At 35.9% G+C, this 14,669-nt stretch overlaps 1 protein-coding gene across 7 annotated transcripts in view; it reads right to left on the bottom strand.

Annotated features, from left to right (window-relative positions):
* The window catches only part of UBR3 (ubiquitin protein ligase E3 component n-recognin 3), a 121,108-nt gene that overhangs the window by 99,621 nt on the left and 6,818 nt on the right, over positions 1-14,669 (bottom strand). For 5 of the 7 annotated variants that reach the window (XM_069781331.1, XM_069781330.1, XM_069781332.1 and 2 more), the window contains exons 2-5: positions 7,459-7,598; positions 6,904-7,062; positions 5,034-5,177; positions 4,374-4,423 (exon numbers count right to left, since the gene is read on the bottom strand). In XM_069781331.1, the coding sequence (XP_069637432.1) occupies positions 4,374-4,423; positions 5,034-5,177; positions 6,904-7,062; positions 7,459-7,598 (493 nt within the window). Of the gene's footprint in view, positions 1-4,373; positions 4,424-5,033; positions 5,178-6,903; positions 7,063-7,458; positions 7,599-7,915; positions 7,939-14,669 lie in introns of those variants that run through there. The other 2 variants (XM_069781337.1, XM_069781336.1) reach the window with 2 other exon arrangements.

Raw genomic sequence — 14,669 nt, 5'->3', positions numbered from 1 at the left:
ACCGTATTTTTTTCAAATGTCTTTTTTCCCCCTACAGGCTACATTATCATCAGCAAGTTCAGAGATCTTCATCTATTGAATTAATTTTGTAAGGTTATCTCCTTTGATTTCTGAAACTGATCACTACAAAAATGTTTAACACTACAAAATTTCTAACTGTTGCACATCCAAGGTTTCACCTTATTAATCTGTAGGGTTTGGGGTTTGTTTCCTAAAAAAAAAAAAGTATCAGCCAACATATTGGCTATTCAAGTTGGCAACACAGACAATTACCTAGACATCTTCTACTCAATATCAAGTTTTGATCCAAGAATAAAGGATTTTGACACCTTTAAGAGGCCAATTCTAGTTGCTGAATTCAAATTGCTTGTTCCCTACAGAATAATAGAAACACTTTACGCAGGCACTCATCATCTGAAGCTTTCAAGGCACTCTGCAAATAAAACAGCAAAGGTTCCAAAATGCAATGCAAGTTAAAAACATCATCACCACCACTTTACAAAATCTAACACTGGGTGTTAAAAAACAATGTGACATTACAGGACTATACTAAATGCTGCATACATCTTTACTAACTATGATAGTCCTAATGAAACAGTGGAAATAAAGAAATATTCCTACTGGATCTAATATAATGGGAGATAATCAATGCAGATATCTACTGTTAAAATAAGTAACCAATATCCTTCTCATCTAAGCAAATGCTGTATCTTACTTCCAAACTTCACTGGAACAATAAAGAACCTGGTACTCAAGAAGTGACTATGCTTCCTCAGGGAGAAAGATGATTCATATATTATATCTAAGGACTGACCAAAAGTATAATGTTAATGAAAGGTCTGAGTTTTCCTATCCTTTCAGTACCTCCATCTGAAAACTCATTTTAAGATAGACACACGTTTGAACTCTTAGGTGTCCTGGGGTCTTTGTGAACACAAGCTGCTTTTGTACTTCAATCGGGAGCCAGTCAGTTTGCAGGGTATTGCCACTGCCCAATCCCCTATCAGAGGGGCCCAAGTACTCTAAAGCAAAAATCAGACCTGCTGAGCTATTACTATGCACTGCAGGACTCTGCAATTGAAGTCTCCTGCTGTGAAGAAAAGGAATCTAAATTCCTGTATCTAGAAAGTTGATAGCTAGAGGTCTCAAGACCTCTTCAGCAGTCTCAGTTAATCCAGAGAGTTGCTAGAGGGGCCTTAACCAGAAAATAATGCATTTGGGTATATAAATTGTGATTAATGTGCTGGATTCTAGCCTCCAACACCACTGCTCTGGCACAGTGTGTTTCCTCTTCTACGGTATTAGAAAAACTTAAACATGTAACAGTCTTGATTGCAACTTTTGAAGTGATTTCACTAAACCAAAGAAAACTTATGAGTGACTTAATGAGAAACGCTTTCCTCAATATTAGACAGTTGGTTTCCATTGCTGCTGCAAGGTAGGATTAAATCTTAATGTCAAGTGCAGGAGTTTTAACAGCCTTGAGATAGCGAGTGCTAGGTCACATGGTGTCTGCCAAGCCCAGGGATAAAGAATAAGAGAATGAGTAAGCAAATGTAGAACACCTTATTTTTACCCATTAGATAATGCTGTGTAAATATACCTGGATAACAGCAAAAAGCTTTGTAGATTTACTTTACATAATAGAATATTTAGCAATATGCCTAAGGTGTGCCACATCTATTGCAAATTCAGATAATAAACTTTATGTAATATTAGATACTATACATAGGTTTTTGTACAATTACATTAAACAGCAATTGGAGTCAATAACTATGTAACTAAGTAATAAGGCATTGAGTGCTCATTAAACTACAAGGGCAGCCAAACTGAGATATCTAATACAAAAAGGTTTATTCGTCAGTGTAGTAAAAGCATTCATGGACTGGGTTTTATTTGATTCCTTGGAACATAAAAACTTCTTAAATAGGAGGACAGGTTTAGAGAGGGACTTTTTTGCTCCTTTTGCACAAAGCAAAACATGAGGAAGAAAAGCTAATAAAGCAAACTAATGGTCAGTTGTCTCCAAAATACCACAGGATGGAACACAAACCATTTAAGAAGTAAAGCACAAGTGAGCCTATACTGTTTTGGGGCAGGGGTGGGGGGGAACAAAACAAAATAACCCATAACGCATATCTCAGGATACATCCATCCTCCAGGTTCAATTTTAGCTTAGAACCATCTACTACAGTAGAAGTGAAACTCAATACTGAACTATGCAAAACTTTTCAAGCTATTTAGTTCCCTGCAGAAGCACTGCTCTAATTTGTAGCCTATGTAAATTTTGTAATCTAGCCTTTCATCTCTGAAACAATGCTACCTTTAAGACTCACTTGGTAAGAAAGAACATTATCTTTCCGAGGTTCATCTTAAATACCAGAGGAAGAAAATCCAGTTAAAAGTGTACTCTTGCCACATTTCTTAATTAGAACATAGTTTTACTCTGCTGTAAGAGAGTATAGTAAGGCATAAAAAAAGTTGTAAATGCCCTTTGTAACTATGGGGGAGGGCAGGGGAGAGGAAGAGAAGTCATAAAACAAGATAACTTCTTCCTCATTCCTCTAGGAAGCATTTCTCTAGTAATGTCATTTTTCTAATAAGCATTTCAGCCTTCCACCTGCACAGTTCTGTTTTGGCTTTTGGATTAAAAGACTTGACTTTCTTTTCAGCAATTCATATTTATCAAGCAGACCATGATTAAGAAAAAGATTATAAAATAGAAAATTAACTCTCTTCAGAGATGCCACTAACTAAGGATTTTTTTGTTAAAAAAAAAAAAAAAAGAAACTTTTGACATTATTTTTAATTGCACCCCATACTGTAGAAATGTGATTTTATGAAAGCTATGAAAGAAAAAATCAGAAGTGAAAATATATACTAAAGAACATTTAAATTTTGAGTGCTTATTGTTTTATCTGCATGTTAGTTCCTCATTCTTTTGGAAAATTTTCTAAACACCTGTCAAAACAGGGCCTTGTGCTTTTTTACAATGTATCTTAAAAATTGATCCCAGGTATGTGAGTATATACAGAATCTGAATTTAGAAAAATCACATCTGCCATAACATAATAAAATACTTACAGGTATATTTATATCCTGGAGATCAGAAAGAAAAATCTCTCTAGAAAACAGGTATCTTTAACTGGCAAGCTATAATGTAGTTGCTGTAACTCCTCCCTTCTTTATTGATGAAGTATTTTTTCCTTGAAAAAATCATCTTTTCCTGATATAAAATTCCTTCTCCCTCAAATACATCTCTATCTCCCTCTTAGACTTCTTTCTCAGAAGAAATGCCAGCGATACCCAACCTTTCTTCAGACGCTTAACAACTAGTTTACTCCCCTCTCATCATCACTTACAGGGGTAAAACAGAAAGAAGCATGCTGAGCCATTTTAAGTTTATTTGAAAATACTACTTGAGGTTAACAACATTAACTTGAATTGCCGCCTTCTTTCACGGGCCTTAAAAGTGATACTATCAGCAGTCTTTCATGTTTGGTTTTTTTTTTGTCTGTTTGTCAAGCAATGGTTAAAAAACAACAAGCATTACTTTGAAAAATGCCAAATTATAAATAGCACTGCTGAAAGCGTAACAGATGCTGTTGTGCTCGTGACAGAGGCAAACATGTCATACAACTCTTTTAGACATACACAAACAATTGTTTTTACTCTGATACTTGTTCACATAAAATTCAATATAAGCAAAAAAAACTATTAAAAACTATACTTTGCATTATTTAAAGTTTGTTATACTACCCTACCAGAATGGCTGCTGAGACTTACTGGTTGAAATGAGGTTTTAAATAGTAGGGCAAAATAAATGAGAATAAATTGATACAGTAACTCTACCAGAATTTAACTTTCCTCATTAAATTCCACTTATTTATTACAGCTCAATCTAAAAGGGGATTCCCTCCTTTCTACTCCCACTCAATGTGTTTGGTAAGTAAGGTCAAGCCTACACATGGGAATTCATCTACAGAGAAATTCTCACTGCTGCTATCACCAGTTCAGCTGGATTCTCAAGTGCCAAAACCTGCTAACACCATTCACAGCATCACATGCTTTAAGTTTGCTTTAATCAAGCCAAATTTACTTGATAGTGACTTTTGAACTACCTACACAAGTTTCTTCTACATTACATACATAAATTAAACTGAAATAGTATTAGCAAAAATAAGGATTTTTCAAGAGGTCCTTAGTAAATCAAAGGCATGAGCTATTCCTTTGTATCTCCATTATTTCTAATTATTAAAATGGAGAGAACATGTGGTAGATAGAAGAGTTCAAGTTTGTGGGATTTGGCTGCAAGCATTCTCTCCATTTAATATTCCGCTGCAGTTCATCATAGTCTTTAAAAACAGTCTCACCTCATCTGAAGAATCCCCTTGTCCTGATGTTGCCGTAGCACCTGCTAAACCTTTTGAAATAAAAAAATTCAGAGATTCCTTTCATAAGTCTTATACTGAAAAGAGAGTATTTTACGATATTTAATGAGCCACTATGAAATGAAACACTACATTAACTTTCTTTAAAAGATACACAGCAGTGGACTGAGAAGTTGGAGTAAGACTTCTAAGCAATACAAAATCAGGGATTTGCAAGTACGTTCCATTGCAGAACTTCAACGTACCGAGTTAACAGTGAAGTGCTCTTTCAGAAATTGCAAAAAACGCTGATGGCCTTCAGTGATCCAAAAAAAAAATCCACAGCACTTTTGCAAGAATAGGTGGCTTAACTTAGTTGCAGTGACAAAATTCCACTACGAGCAATTTCATCTTGCCTACTCAAATTCCACTAATTCTATGACTGGGAAATGATGCTTAGTATATTAGTAACAGAAAGTTATTATGTTTAGCTTTGTTCATAGAATTAAAACGAGTCCTGTAATTTGGTGGTGCACTAAATAACAGGTAATTCCTTAAGTTTCATTAAGATTTGGGTTTTTTTAAAAAAATAAGCTAAAAGAACAGTTTATATAAAAACCAGCAATAATCAAGTCTTCTCTTAAAATATTTTTCTACACAAACCTTGAACTGGTAATGTGCTAGTTCCAGCTCCTTGTTCCTGCATACCACATGCAATTTTATCCTCAGGAAATGCCAGTCCAGAACCTTTCAAGGCAATGAGGTACTTTTCATGACTTTTCTTTGCGCATGCATTCTCTCCAACACCTTGAATACATACGTAAAACAGCATTGAAGTACAACAGCTACTTGGTTCATCTACTTTATATTCTATACAAGCAGTCTAAAAAATGGTTCATAACGTTTTAATAAGTGTACAGTTACGAGATGTAGAAGCTAAAAAGTTCTTCCAACTGATGAACTGAAATCTAAAAGACCAGAAACCTCCTCAGTTTTTCCCCTCCAACACAGTGTTTTCTTCTAAATGATGTATTTCATTTCTATTTTACCAGCACTGCCATCATTAACACCACAGCAAAAAAGGATTTGTTTTGATATTTCAAAACAGTTGGTTTTGGACAGAAAGGACAGGGACCTACTGTTTCCAATGGGAAAAAAAATAAACCAACAAAAAAACCCCAGTAATGATAATACGCCATATATAGTTTCTAATATTTGGGATTTTTTCTTTCACAGTTCAAGTTTTGACAGCTGCAATTAACGAAGACTATTCATAAAGATACCATCATTTCAACTGTTTGATGAAGCAAAGTCACACTGCATGCTTGGGATATACAATTTTCCACAAAAAAATGGACTAAAAAAAACCCAACAAAAAACCACAAAAACCCAACACATTTGTTATTTAAGGAAAAAACAAACTTTAGAGAAATAAATTGTGTCAAGTGTTTAAGAAAACATGAAAAAGATGATAGCATCTTTTTAGCTGTGCACCTTTTGCATTCAAAGTCAGAAGGACAGGTTTTGCTCTTTTTTCTTTGCTTTCCCTACCCACAAACTGTACCTACTTAGACACACATATTCTCCATTCCAAGAGTCCAGTTAAGAATGCCTTACTTCCCATTCCCTCTCCACTCTTCTATCTCAGGAAATCCATTACAGGAAATCCATTATAGGAAAAGGGAAGTCATTAAACTTCTCCCATTCAAATATTATCAAACAGGAGAGAAAAAGAGGAAAGAAACAGAAAAAAGAAAACTGTCCCTGAGGCAGCTTTCCTAAGTGTTTCTCCTTTCAAATAAAGATTTGGAGGTTGCCTGTTGTTCAACTAGCTGCTGCCCAAGCCAGTTATGGCAACTTAAATCTACAGTAATTACTCTTTGTTCCATACCTATGCAAAGGAAGTACTCGAAGGACTCAAAAAGGACACCTCCTAATCACAAGAAAATAAGATGGAGTTAATTTACACTAGGTGGTTTGGGGTTAATAGTGACAGCTCAACATTTTCAGATTCATTGTCATTTGGTACAGGATGGAATAAATAATTGGGGGGTGGTGGCGGTGTTTTTAAGAAAACAAAAAAAAAAGCCTTTGCACAGCAGCACAAGACAGACAATGGCCTTTTGCCATTCAGGTCTCCTCCAGTAACCTCTGTGAGAGCAGATCCCAAAATAAGTTAGACATATTCCACTTTGAATAAGCTTGATATACCTTATTTGGAAGTGTTCACTTCACTTTAAAGAGAATGGATTTTTTTAATAAAAACTCTTTTGGAACAATGTACCTTTATGCAGTTATCCAGAACAGGAAAGATAAGAGATTTGCTGTTACAGGTCTTAATAACAAATGTTTCTAGTTGCTCCTGGAGCCCACCCCCTCTTCTACCAACAACAAAAAAATATCCTTAAAAACATGCATTCTTCTGGGTTTTGAGAAGTCAAACAAAAACACGCAGGAACTGAAGTGATAAAATTTATGCCCTTAAATTCCTCATAATTTGAAAATTCAATTATTAGAAATAACACAAACATACCAGAGCTAAGATCTTTGTAGAACTGTTGGCTAGTCAAAACCTGGGTAAGAACTGATCGCATTGCTCCTCCCATTTTGGTCAAGTCTTCTAGAAAGGAAACATGAGGCTCCAAAACCTGGAGGATTTTATGAAGGTCTTTCTCTGATGGCAGATCAAGAGCTGAAAACCACATAACAAGAACTTTTGGTGTAAATGTAATGTAATTTGGCCAAGACCTTCACAAGGCAGAACAGCTATGACAACCACAAAAGAAATTAATTTACATATTCATAATGCTCTAAAATTCACATGTACAAGTTTCAAATTAATCCTGATTTCATTTTCTGGAAGAGCTCATCACAATCCTAGGTAACCCTTAAAACATGTTTAAGCAGCTCTTCAGCAGAGAACAAAATCAAATTGCCTAGCCAGGTAGTAACTTTGTTCAGAAAATAGGCACAAAATTCAATTATATAAACTGTAGATAGCATTCATGTACTTTAGTCTTCACAGACTGCAAAGCAAGAGATAGCAGCATGGTAAGATATGCTAGATACGTGCAAATTTAAAACATACCAGGCTCATTATACCCCTCTCTTAAGTGTTGAATAAGACTAAAGATGAACTGTGGAAGAACTAATTCTGACATCATCAACAAGTCTTTTGGGACACATGGAACATTTGAATTCGACTTAATCCGGTGTCTTTTACAAAACCTATAAAACAGATGAGAAAAATGTTAGCCAAGCACAGCTCAGCAGAGTTAACATATACTAAGAAAACCATTACTTTTTCCATTTTTCAGAGAGTATATACTTTTACATTAAAGGTGGTGTTGAAATGGTATTCTGAAATTCCAACTACTATGTTCAAACCCATTTTGTTTCCAAGTCCAGAGAATTATAAAGCTGCCAATTTTTTTCCCCTTCTCAAAGTTCACATATCTAACATCCTGTTTTTTTCCCATACATGTTAGAAGCATCTTCCATTGAACAATTAGAAGAACACTGAATTTTTCTTTATCAAGACTTACCTCCCCATTTCTAAACAGCCTAATTGAAAGTATCAAACTAAAACACTTTTTCTCCTTTCTGTGAAATAGTCAGAGGCTGGCCCAATTCTTCAAGTCCTCATTCAGATAACAACTTGTTTTAAAACATCTTTTGACATTAATCAAAACAACTTCCAAAAGCCTAAGAGTTTTCAGGATCAATATTTCAAAAGTATAGCAACTAAGATTTACTTATCAAAGGATGATAGAAATACACTGCAAAAGCTGTGCAAATTGTTTCATATAAAAAGAAAAGAAAACATTTCTTCTTTGGAGAATTCCTGTATGGTAGTAGTTGAGGCTTAGCTAATGCACTATGACATGAGGTTGAGCCAAACCCCATTAGAGCAGACAGAATGATTTCCTACTGACTTAACATGAACCTGACTCAAGAGCCACTGAATACTTTTCTGCTCCCAATCTATTTTTAGAAAAGGACATTTACCAACATCAGAGTTATTTACCCATGTCAAAAAAGAAGCTAAAAAGGAATAGAGAGTCTAAAAACACATCATACAAGAGTAAACTTTACTGGAAAGATTCACTAGATTTTACCAGTAATTTTTCAACATAAAGATTCAGAAATGGATTCAGCTTTGTTTGAATACGAAAAGTGTTTTTAAATTTATTCATGTCTTCACTACATTTGCTATGCCATATTTTCTCGAAGAAGCATGCTACCCTCTACAACATAAGCCTTTCTTCTTTGAGGACCACTGAAGTATCACCTTCAAAGAGAAGAAGGAAATAGAAAAAAGCCACAAAGTGACTATCTGAATTTAGGACGCGCACACACACACACAAAGGAGGATACAAATCCTGCAATTAAGACAGCATCTTCACAAGACGAAAGATTAAGGGCTTCTCTTTTGCTCTTACACATTAGAGATGACAGTTTTTATTACGAAAAGGTAAACAAGGATGGTACTAGCCAGGTGATTTGTAGTTTATATATACAGCCTATCTATCCCGGGGGTGGGGGGGTGCCTAACAGAAAATGCTCAGTGAGGACTGACAACTTTGTGTTAATTAATGCACAAATAAATGGTTTTCACTTTTGTCATTCACTCTTGCACAGAAGTTATGAAAAGTCATTCACTTTTTCACTTCTGTCATTCACTTTTGTCTCACCTACATACAGAAATCTGAACTGCCATAAATCACAAATCTGGCTTGATCTATGCTGCAGTATGGTACCTCATTTATTATAATAAAGGTAGCTGGTTTCCCTTTCGCCACCATCCTTGTAAGAAGAGATCAAAAGTAAATAAAGACTTAAAAGACACACAAGGAAAGAATTACTATGTAGTATGTTTTAAAATCTTTTACTGGTCCCCCGCCATATATTTTGCATTCAGCCAAAAGATGTTTCACTGGTCATGACCACAAGCTAAGAGAGCCACAGTAACAAAACTCACACGTCAAGTCATTCTGAATCCCAGCTTCTGCTAAGCACAAGGCTTCCTTCCACAGAAAATAAAAAGCTCTGCTCCCCAAGAAGCCTATGCCAGCGTACCACTTGTGAATCAGCCTACAGATTAATTAACCCAAATTTAACATATCCTGTAGCTGAAGGTTATGAATCATGTCTGCTGTTGAGATTTCCAAGAAAGCATTATTGACTTACAAATTGTGCTATTATTACTATATTAATACAAGTTCTGGAAAATCAAGGAAGAACCCAAATTTGATTCACTGTAAGGAAACATCCTTTCACTGTCACATGCAAAAATTACAGCACTTCCAAAAAGGGAACCATTTCTAAATACCAGGCCCTCAACCTTAAAGTAGAAATGCCAACATCATTTTACAAGATGAGCCATATTCTGTATTTATCGTTCAAAGGCTGCGGTATTAAAGTATTGGCCGAAATCAATATATTATTGTAGCTGTTCTTAACTAACAGCTAGAAATACGTACCTGGTAAGGATCCCAGAATATGTCCTTACTGACATGACTTGCCACTGGACAAGCTATTGGCCATACTGAATTTCAAGGGCAAGAATTAATCTAAGCCACAATGATCCATAAAGCCAATGCTCAGGTTTTATTATTTACAAATCAGGCTGAAGAAATCTTACTGAGCCCAAGTTTATAATATTCACCCATGAGACTGTTTTATGCTGAATTACTGAAAAACAATCCTGCCTCTGTATGGTACTTCCACAATCCTGAAATACCAATACTCTGTGCTACTCAAAGCTCTATTGCCTTTACCGAGTGCTATACAATTCTACAAATATTGACCAAAATGCCAGATAATGACTTGGAAGATGTTCAGAGTTAAAACAACAGCTGTTTTAACTAAAGAAGAGCCAGAACCCCAAGCTGTGCCAATGAAGAAACAAGTGGAAACTTTTCTTACAAGCAGTAAGAGCCACCTGTGACAAACTTCTCAATGGGTTACAGAGTCACTGGACAAACAGCAGACAAAGCTATTCCATCATTAGTTCCTTATTAAAGAATTGTCTGTCTACATAAATATACATTTCAAAATGCTTCCGAGACTATCAAAATAGGGATTTAATGGGCAACAAAAAGGACCACTTTCCAAATCTCTCCTGGTAACATCAAGCCTTGGAAATCCACCACTTGGAGCAGAAGTCTCTAACGGGGGTGATGAAAGGTGAATATCATCTAGATAAGAAACACATTTTTTTCCGAAGAAGCTCAAAAATGAAAATAACTATGGAGAAGAAGACTGACTAGGTAACGGACAGATCACCTTGATCTAAGCTTTATTACATGATTTCAATATTGCAAAATACTTTTTCCAACAAGGCTGTAGTTCCTATTTAATCTTTAGTACTTCATATTTCTTGTGCTATACAGTCTTCCTTGTAAATATTTTTACTATTACACTACAATGAGCTTTAAGAATAGGAGTATTTCAGTGAGAGTGCCAATTAATCAGCCAGAGATACTCAAGCCCTATCTCACTGAAGGTCGAACGTGGAAGTACTAAAATACAGGTCTACGAGGAGATAAAAACATCATCATTTTCCTTATTCTTTTCTCTGATTCAAAAGTATATTCTGGTTCTTGTTTTCTATGCAGTTTCCCACCTTTGAAATTGCTCTTCCACAAAAAGACAAGGCTAATTTTAGCAAAAGGAGAAAATAACACAGTAACTTGCAATTAAAGAAAAACAGAGCTTTAACAAGCAGTCTTGTCCACATGACTTCAAATATAATTCCTGAAATTTCTTATGCTGCATTGATATCTGTAAGATGTGGAACATTGTTGACATCTACGGAATAACATGTATTATTAACATAAGCAGCATCAACATCTTCTGAGCAACCTTCACTTTAGACTTTCCAGATTCATTCCATTCTCTCCTACTATTTCTGTCTTTAATGAGTCTATTGTGAATTTCCAAAATGTGTTTTAGCAGTGGCTTCAGCTAAAATAACTCCCTTCCTTTAGGCTACAGTTCCACAACTGCTTAAGTTGAACTAGGTCAGTCCTGCCACAATTCTGTCTTCAGCCTTCTGCTTTGTTCCAGCACTGGCACTCGATTGATCCTGTGTTAAACCAGCTCAGAAGCTAAGCTAGCAGAAGTTATTTACTTTAAAAAAAAAAAAAAAAAAAATTTCATTGGGCCAGCTTAAATCCACCAACACTCACAGACCTGCCTCCTTGGAAATCACACTGAAATCCCAGAATCATCCTGCCATCATCACTTTCCTTGTTGACCTGACAGGGAGCAAAAACACAGAGAACAGAAAACCAAAAACCCAACAATGCAGGAAGATGCTGTCCTGGTAAACCAGCAGACCAGGTAGATAAGAGGCTCACTGCGAAGCCCAATCCTCCACTTGAAAGGACTTTTAAACTTCCCCAGTCATTACAGCAGCTGATAAATGCCTTCAGTACCAGCCAGACCACACCTTTACAGCTTTTGAACATTTGGTCAGCCCTCCTTCCACTACAACCCACAGTGTCTCAAGTTTCAGTTGCATTCCAGAAACTTGACATAAGTTCATGCATACATAGAGAGACTATTTTTACCCTCACTTTTCTCTTGCTATTTTGTCCCCTGCCTTCCAATGTTTAAAAGTACTTTGTTTTAAACCGGATCATAAAGGTGTCAGAAGAAAGCATCCCATTTTCACAAGTCTTACAGTACTACATACAGCATTCTGAGTACCTGACTTCAACAGCAGCTTTTAGGGACAAGAATCTGGGACCCAAGTGACAGGACCCAAATGAAAACTACTGGAAATCAATTTCAAAGCAAAGAAAGTAAACCTCTGCTTGATTCTTCAGTTCAGCAACAGTAAGTCATATCTAAACCAAGCTTTTATTTAAGACATTACGTACATTTCATACTGTACACCACATGACTGACAGTGTCATGTAATGTTTCATAACGTATTCAAACAAAACAAGTAAGTTTTGTAAATAATATAACACACACTTTAAAAAGAGTATGCATTTTGTCCCCACTGTAAAACTAACAAGCAAATACTATTCTTACATACATTGAATCTACAAAATAGATGCAAGATGCAAACTGTTTTTTGAGCTCTACAATTGTCTCTCAGAGTTCTTGTGAACTAGTTTTTCATTCTTTACATATTGGTAAAGAGCGTTTAAATGTTTTTTCCTGCTTTTGCAGTTCACATATTGAAACAAATCTTAATTCAGAACAAAATACAATTTGCATAATCAGGATTAGAAAATTATCTTGATGAAAAAAGGCTTTAATATATTGCAGCCTTGCTTTATGTAAAGCCACTGTCCCTAACCAACAACAAACACAACGGTAACTCTGAAGAAATGGAGAGAAATAAACTAACTGTTCCTCTGAAAATTAAGTTCTGTGCGTTTCCCCCCCACACCCTAATAATTACATTTCAATAGTTAAATTCCTTTCACCTGCAAAACAGGCTTCCAAAAGTGAATCATGTGGTATTGACTTCAAGGCCTGAGGAATGACAGCTCTTCTGCTCTATATGGAAGCTGCAAGCTACAGAGGAGTTCAGAGACAAAACTGAATACTTGCATTTCTGCTATTAGGGACTCTGATAAGAAGCAAAGCCAACTGGAAAGATGTCAGTCTAACCCTTCTAACAAGGAAAGCTCCAAAGTAGAGACACTAGAGTCAATAGTGGAGGACAATAAAACATGGCAGAATTAACAGCTTCTCCAGAAAAAAAAAAAAAATCCACAAAAAAACTAGACCAACCAAAAAAACCCAACACCTTTAAAGGACACCTTTCCAGGCTCTAAGCCTTCATGACAAATCTGTTTGGCCAGGTTAGGACACTAGAAATCACAGGTTAGACTCTTAGGAGTTACTCCAATCCTTGCAGAACAGCAGGAAGAGAGGCAGTGAGTCACCAGAAGCTCCCTTGGTGCTCAGTGCTATACTGAGCACCCTTCAGCAAAGCAAGCTCTCCAGTTCAAAGAAAAAGCAGACAAAGAAGCTCTGCAGAAAAGCATTTCTATTATTCTCTGTTAGTCCTCAGATGTAGTTTTATCTACTATGCAAGATGTAAACAACGAGTTTCATTGGTATACAAGTACCCACTATTAATCAGAAACAGCAGATTTGGCAGTTTCAATTGTAAGACCTTAGAAATACAGTGAGAATGAAGGAATGGACTTCTGAGAAGAGCTGAAGCTAAGCCTATGTGTGAATGGACCCACAAAGTTGTTGAATTTGAGCATTTTGATAGACAACCGAGCAATTCAAGAGTAACACAGTCTTCTGCTGCAAAAATATTGTCTTTATAAAAATGGTGGATGCTCTGTAATTGCATTTAAGTACAGCTTACCTTTACCTAGTTTGATCAAAAAGCCTCAATTTAAACACAGTTTAAAATATATAAGATACAATGCATATCCTAGTTCTGGATGCTTAATTTCATAATTTTTAGGATCAGATTTTTCACAGTTCTTAACCTTTGCATTCACAAAGCAGCTGACTTCAAAAGTAGGTCTGAGAGACAAGCACATCAGCAAACAGAATATCACATACAGTCTCCCTGCCCAGTTGCTTTCAGAGTCCCATCAATTATCTACCTTAAAGCACATGCACTTCTATTTAAAGAACAAAAATCAAGTTTCCAAAATAGAGTTAACAAAAATATTTTCTGGCTAAGAATATTTTCCCAAGAAAATTTAAAGAGGTCAAACATATGGGATGTAATATTTTGGCCCGAATACTTCATCTGTCAAAGTTCTAAGCAAGTGCACAGTGCTAGACAAATGTAAAAAACAACCTTCATTCTTCAGGATCTGAGTAAGATGTGTGGATTTTAATAAAAGCTATCAACTTAACCTGAAGATACCACTTTGGTCAGGCCTCCAACAGACAAGGCGCATATATATATGTAATTTGCAGTTTTCTTGGAAAGTTAAGTGTCTGTGTGTTTCATGCCAGAGCTATTATCGCTGCAGGTGCTGTGCAGAAACAGAGATGCATCCTGATGAAGGCAACAGTTCATTTTACAGTCCTTCTTATCATAATACCCAAATGGCCATCTCTATTACTTCAATGTAAAGAAAAATCAGCATATTATTTTCAAAGCTTACTACCAGAACCCTCTATAGAGGGGAGCACCTAGGACACTATTATTTAAAATCGCCTGCAGTTGCCAGATACCGTCCCAGAAATTTTTTAAAATATAAAACTCCTGATATTCTGCAAGTGATAAGGAAGAACAGCCTGAAATCTGAATCAACCTATATTAATTGTCATTAAGAAAGATCCAAGAGACAAAAG

Source organism: Haliaeetus albicilla, chromosome 4, assembly GCF_947461875.1.
Source record: "Haliaeetus albicilla chromosome 4, bHalAlb1.1, whole genome shotgun sequence".
Classification (NCBI taxonomy): domain Eukaryota; kingdom Metazoa; phylum Chordata; class Aves; order Accipitriformes; family Accipitridae; genus Haliaeetus; species Haliaeetus albicilla.
The sequence above is the reverse complement of the archived record's forward strand: the minus strand, read 5'-3'. Positions and strand labels throughout refer to the sequence as shown.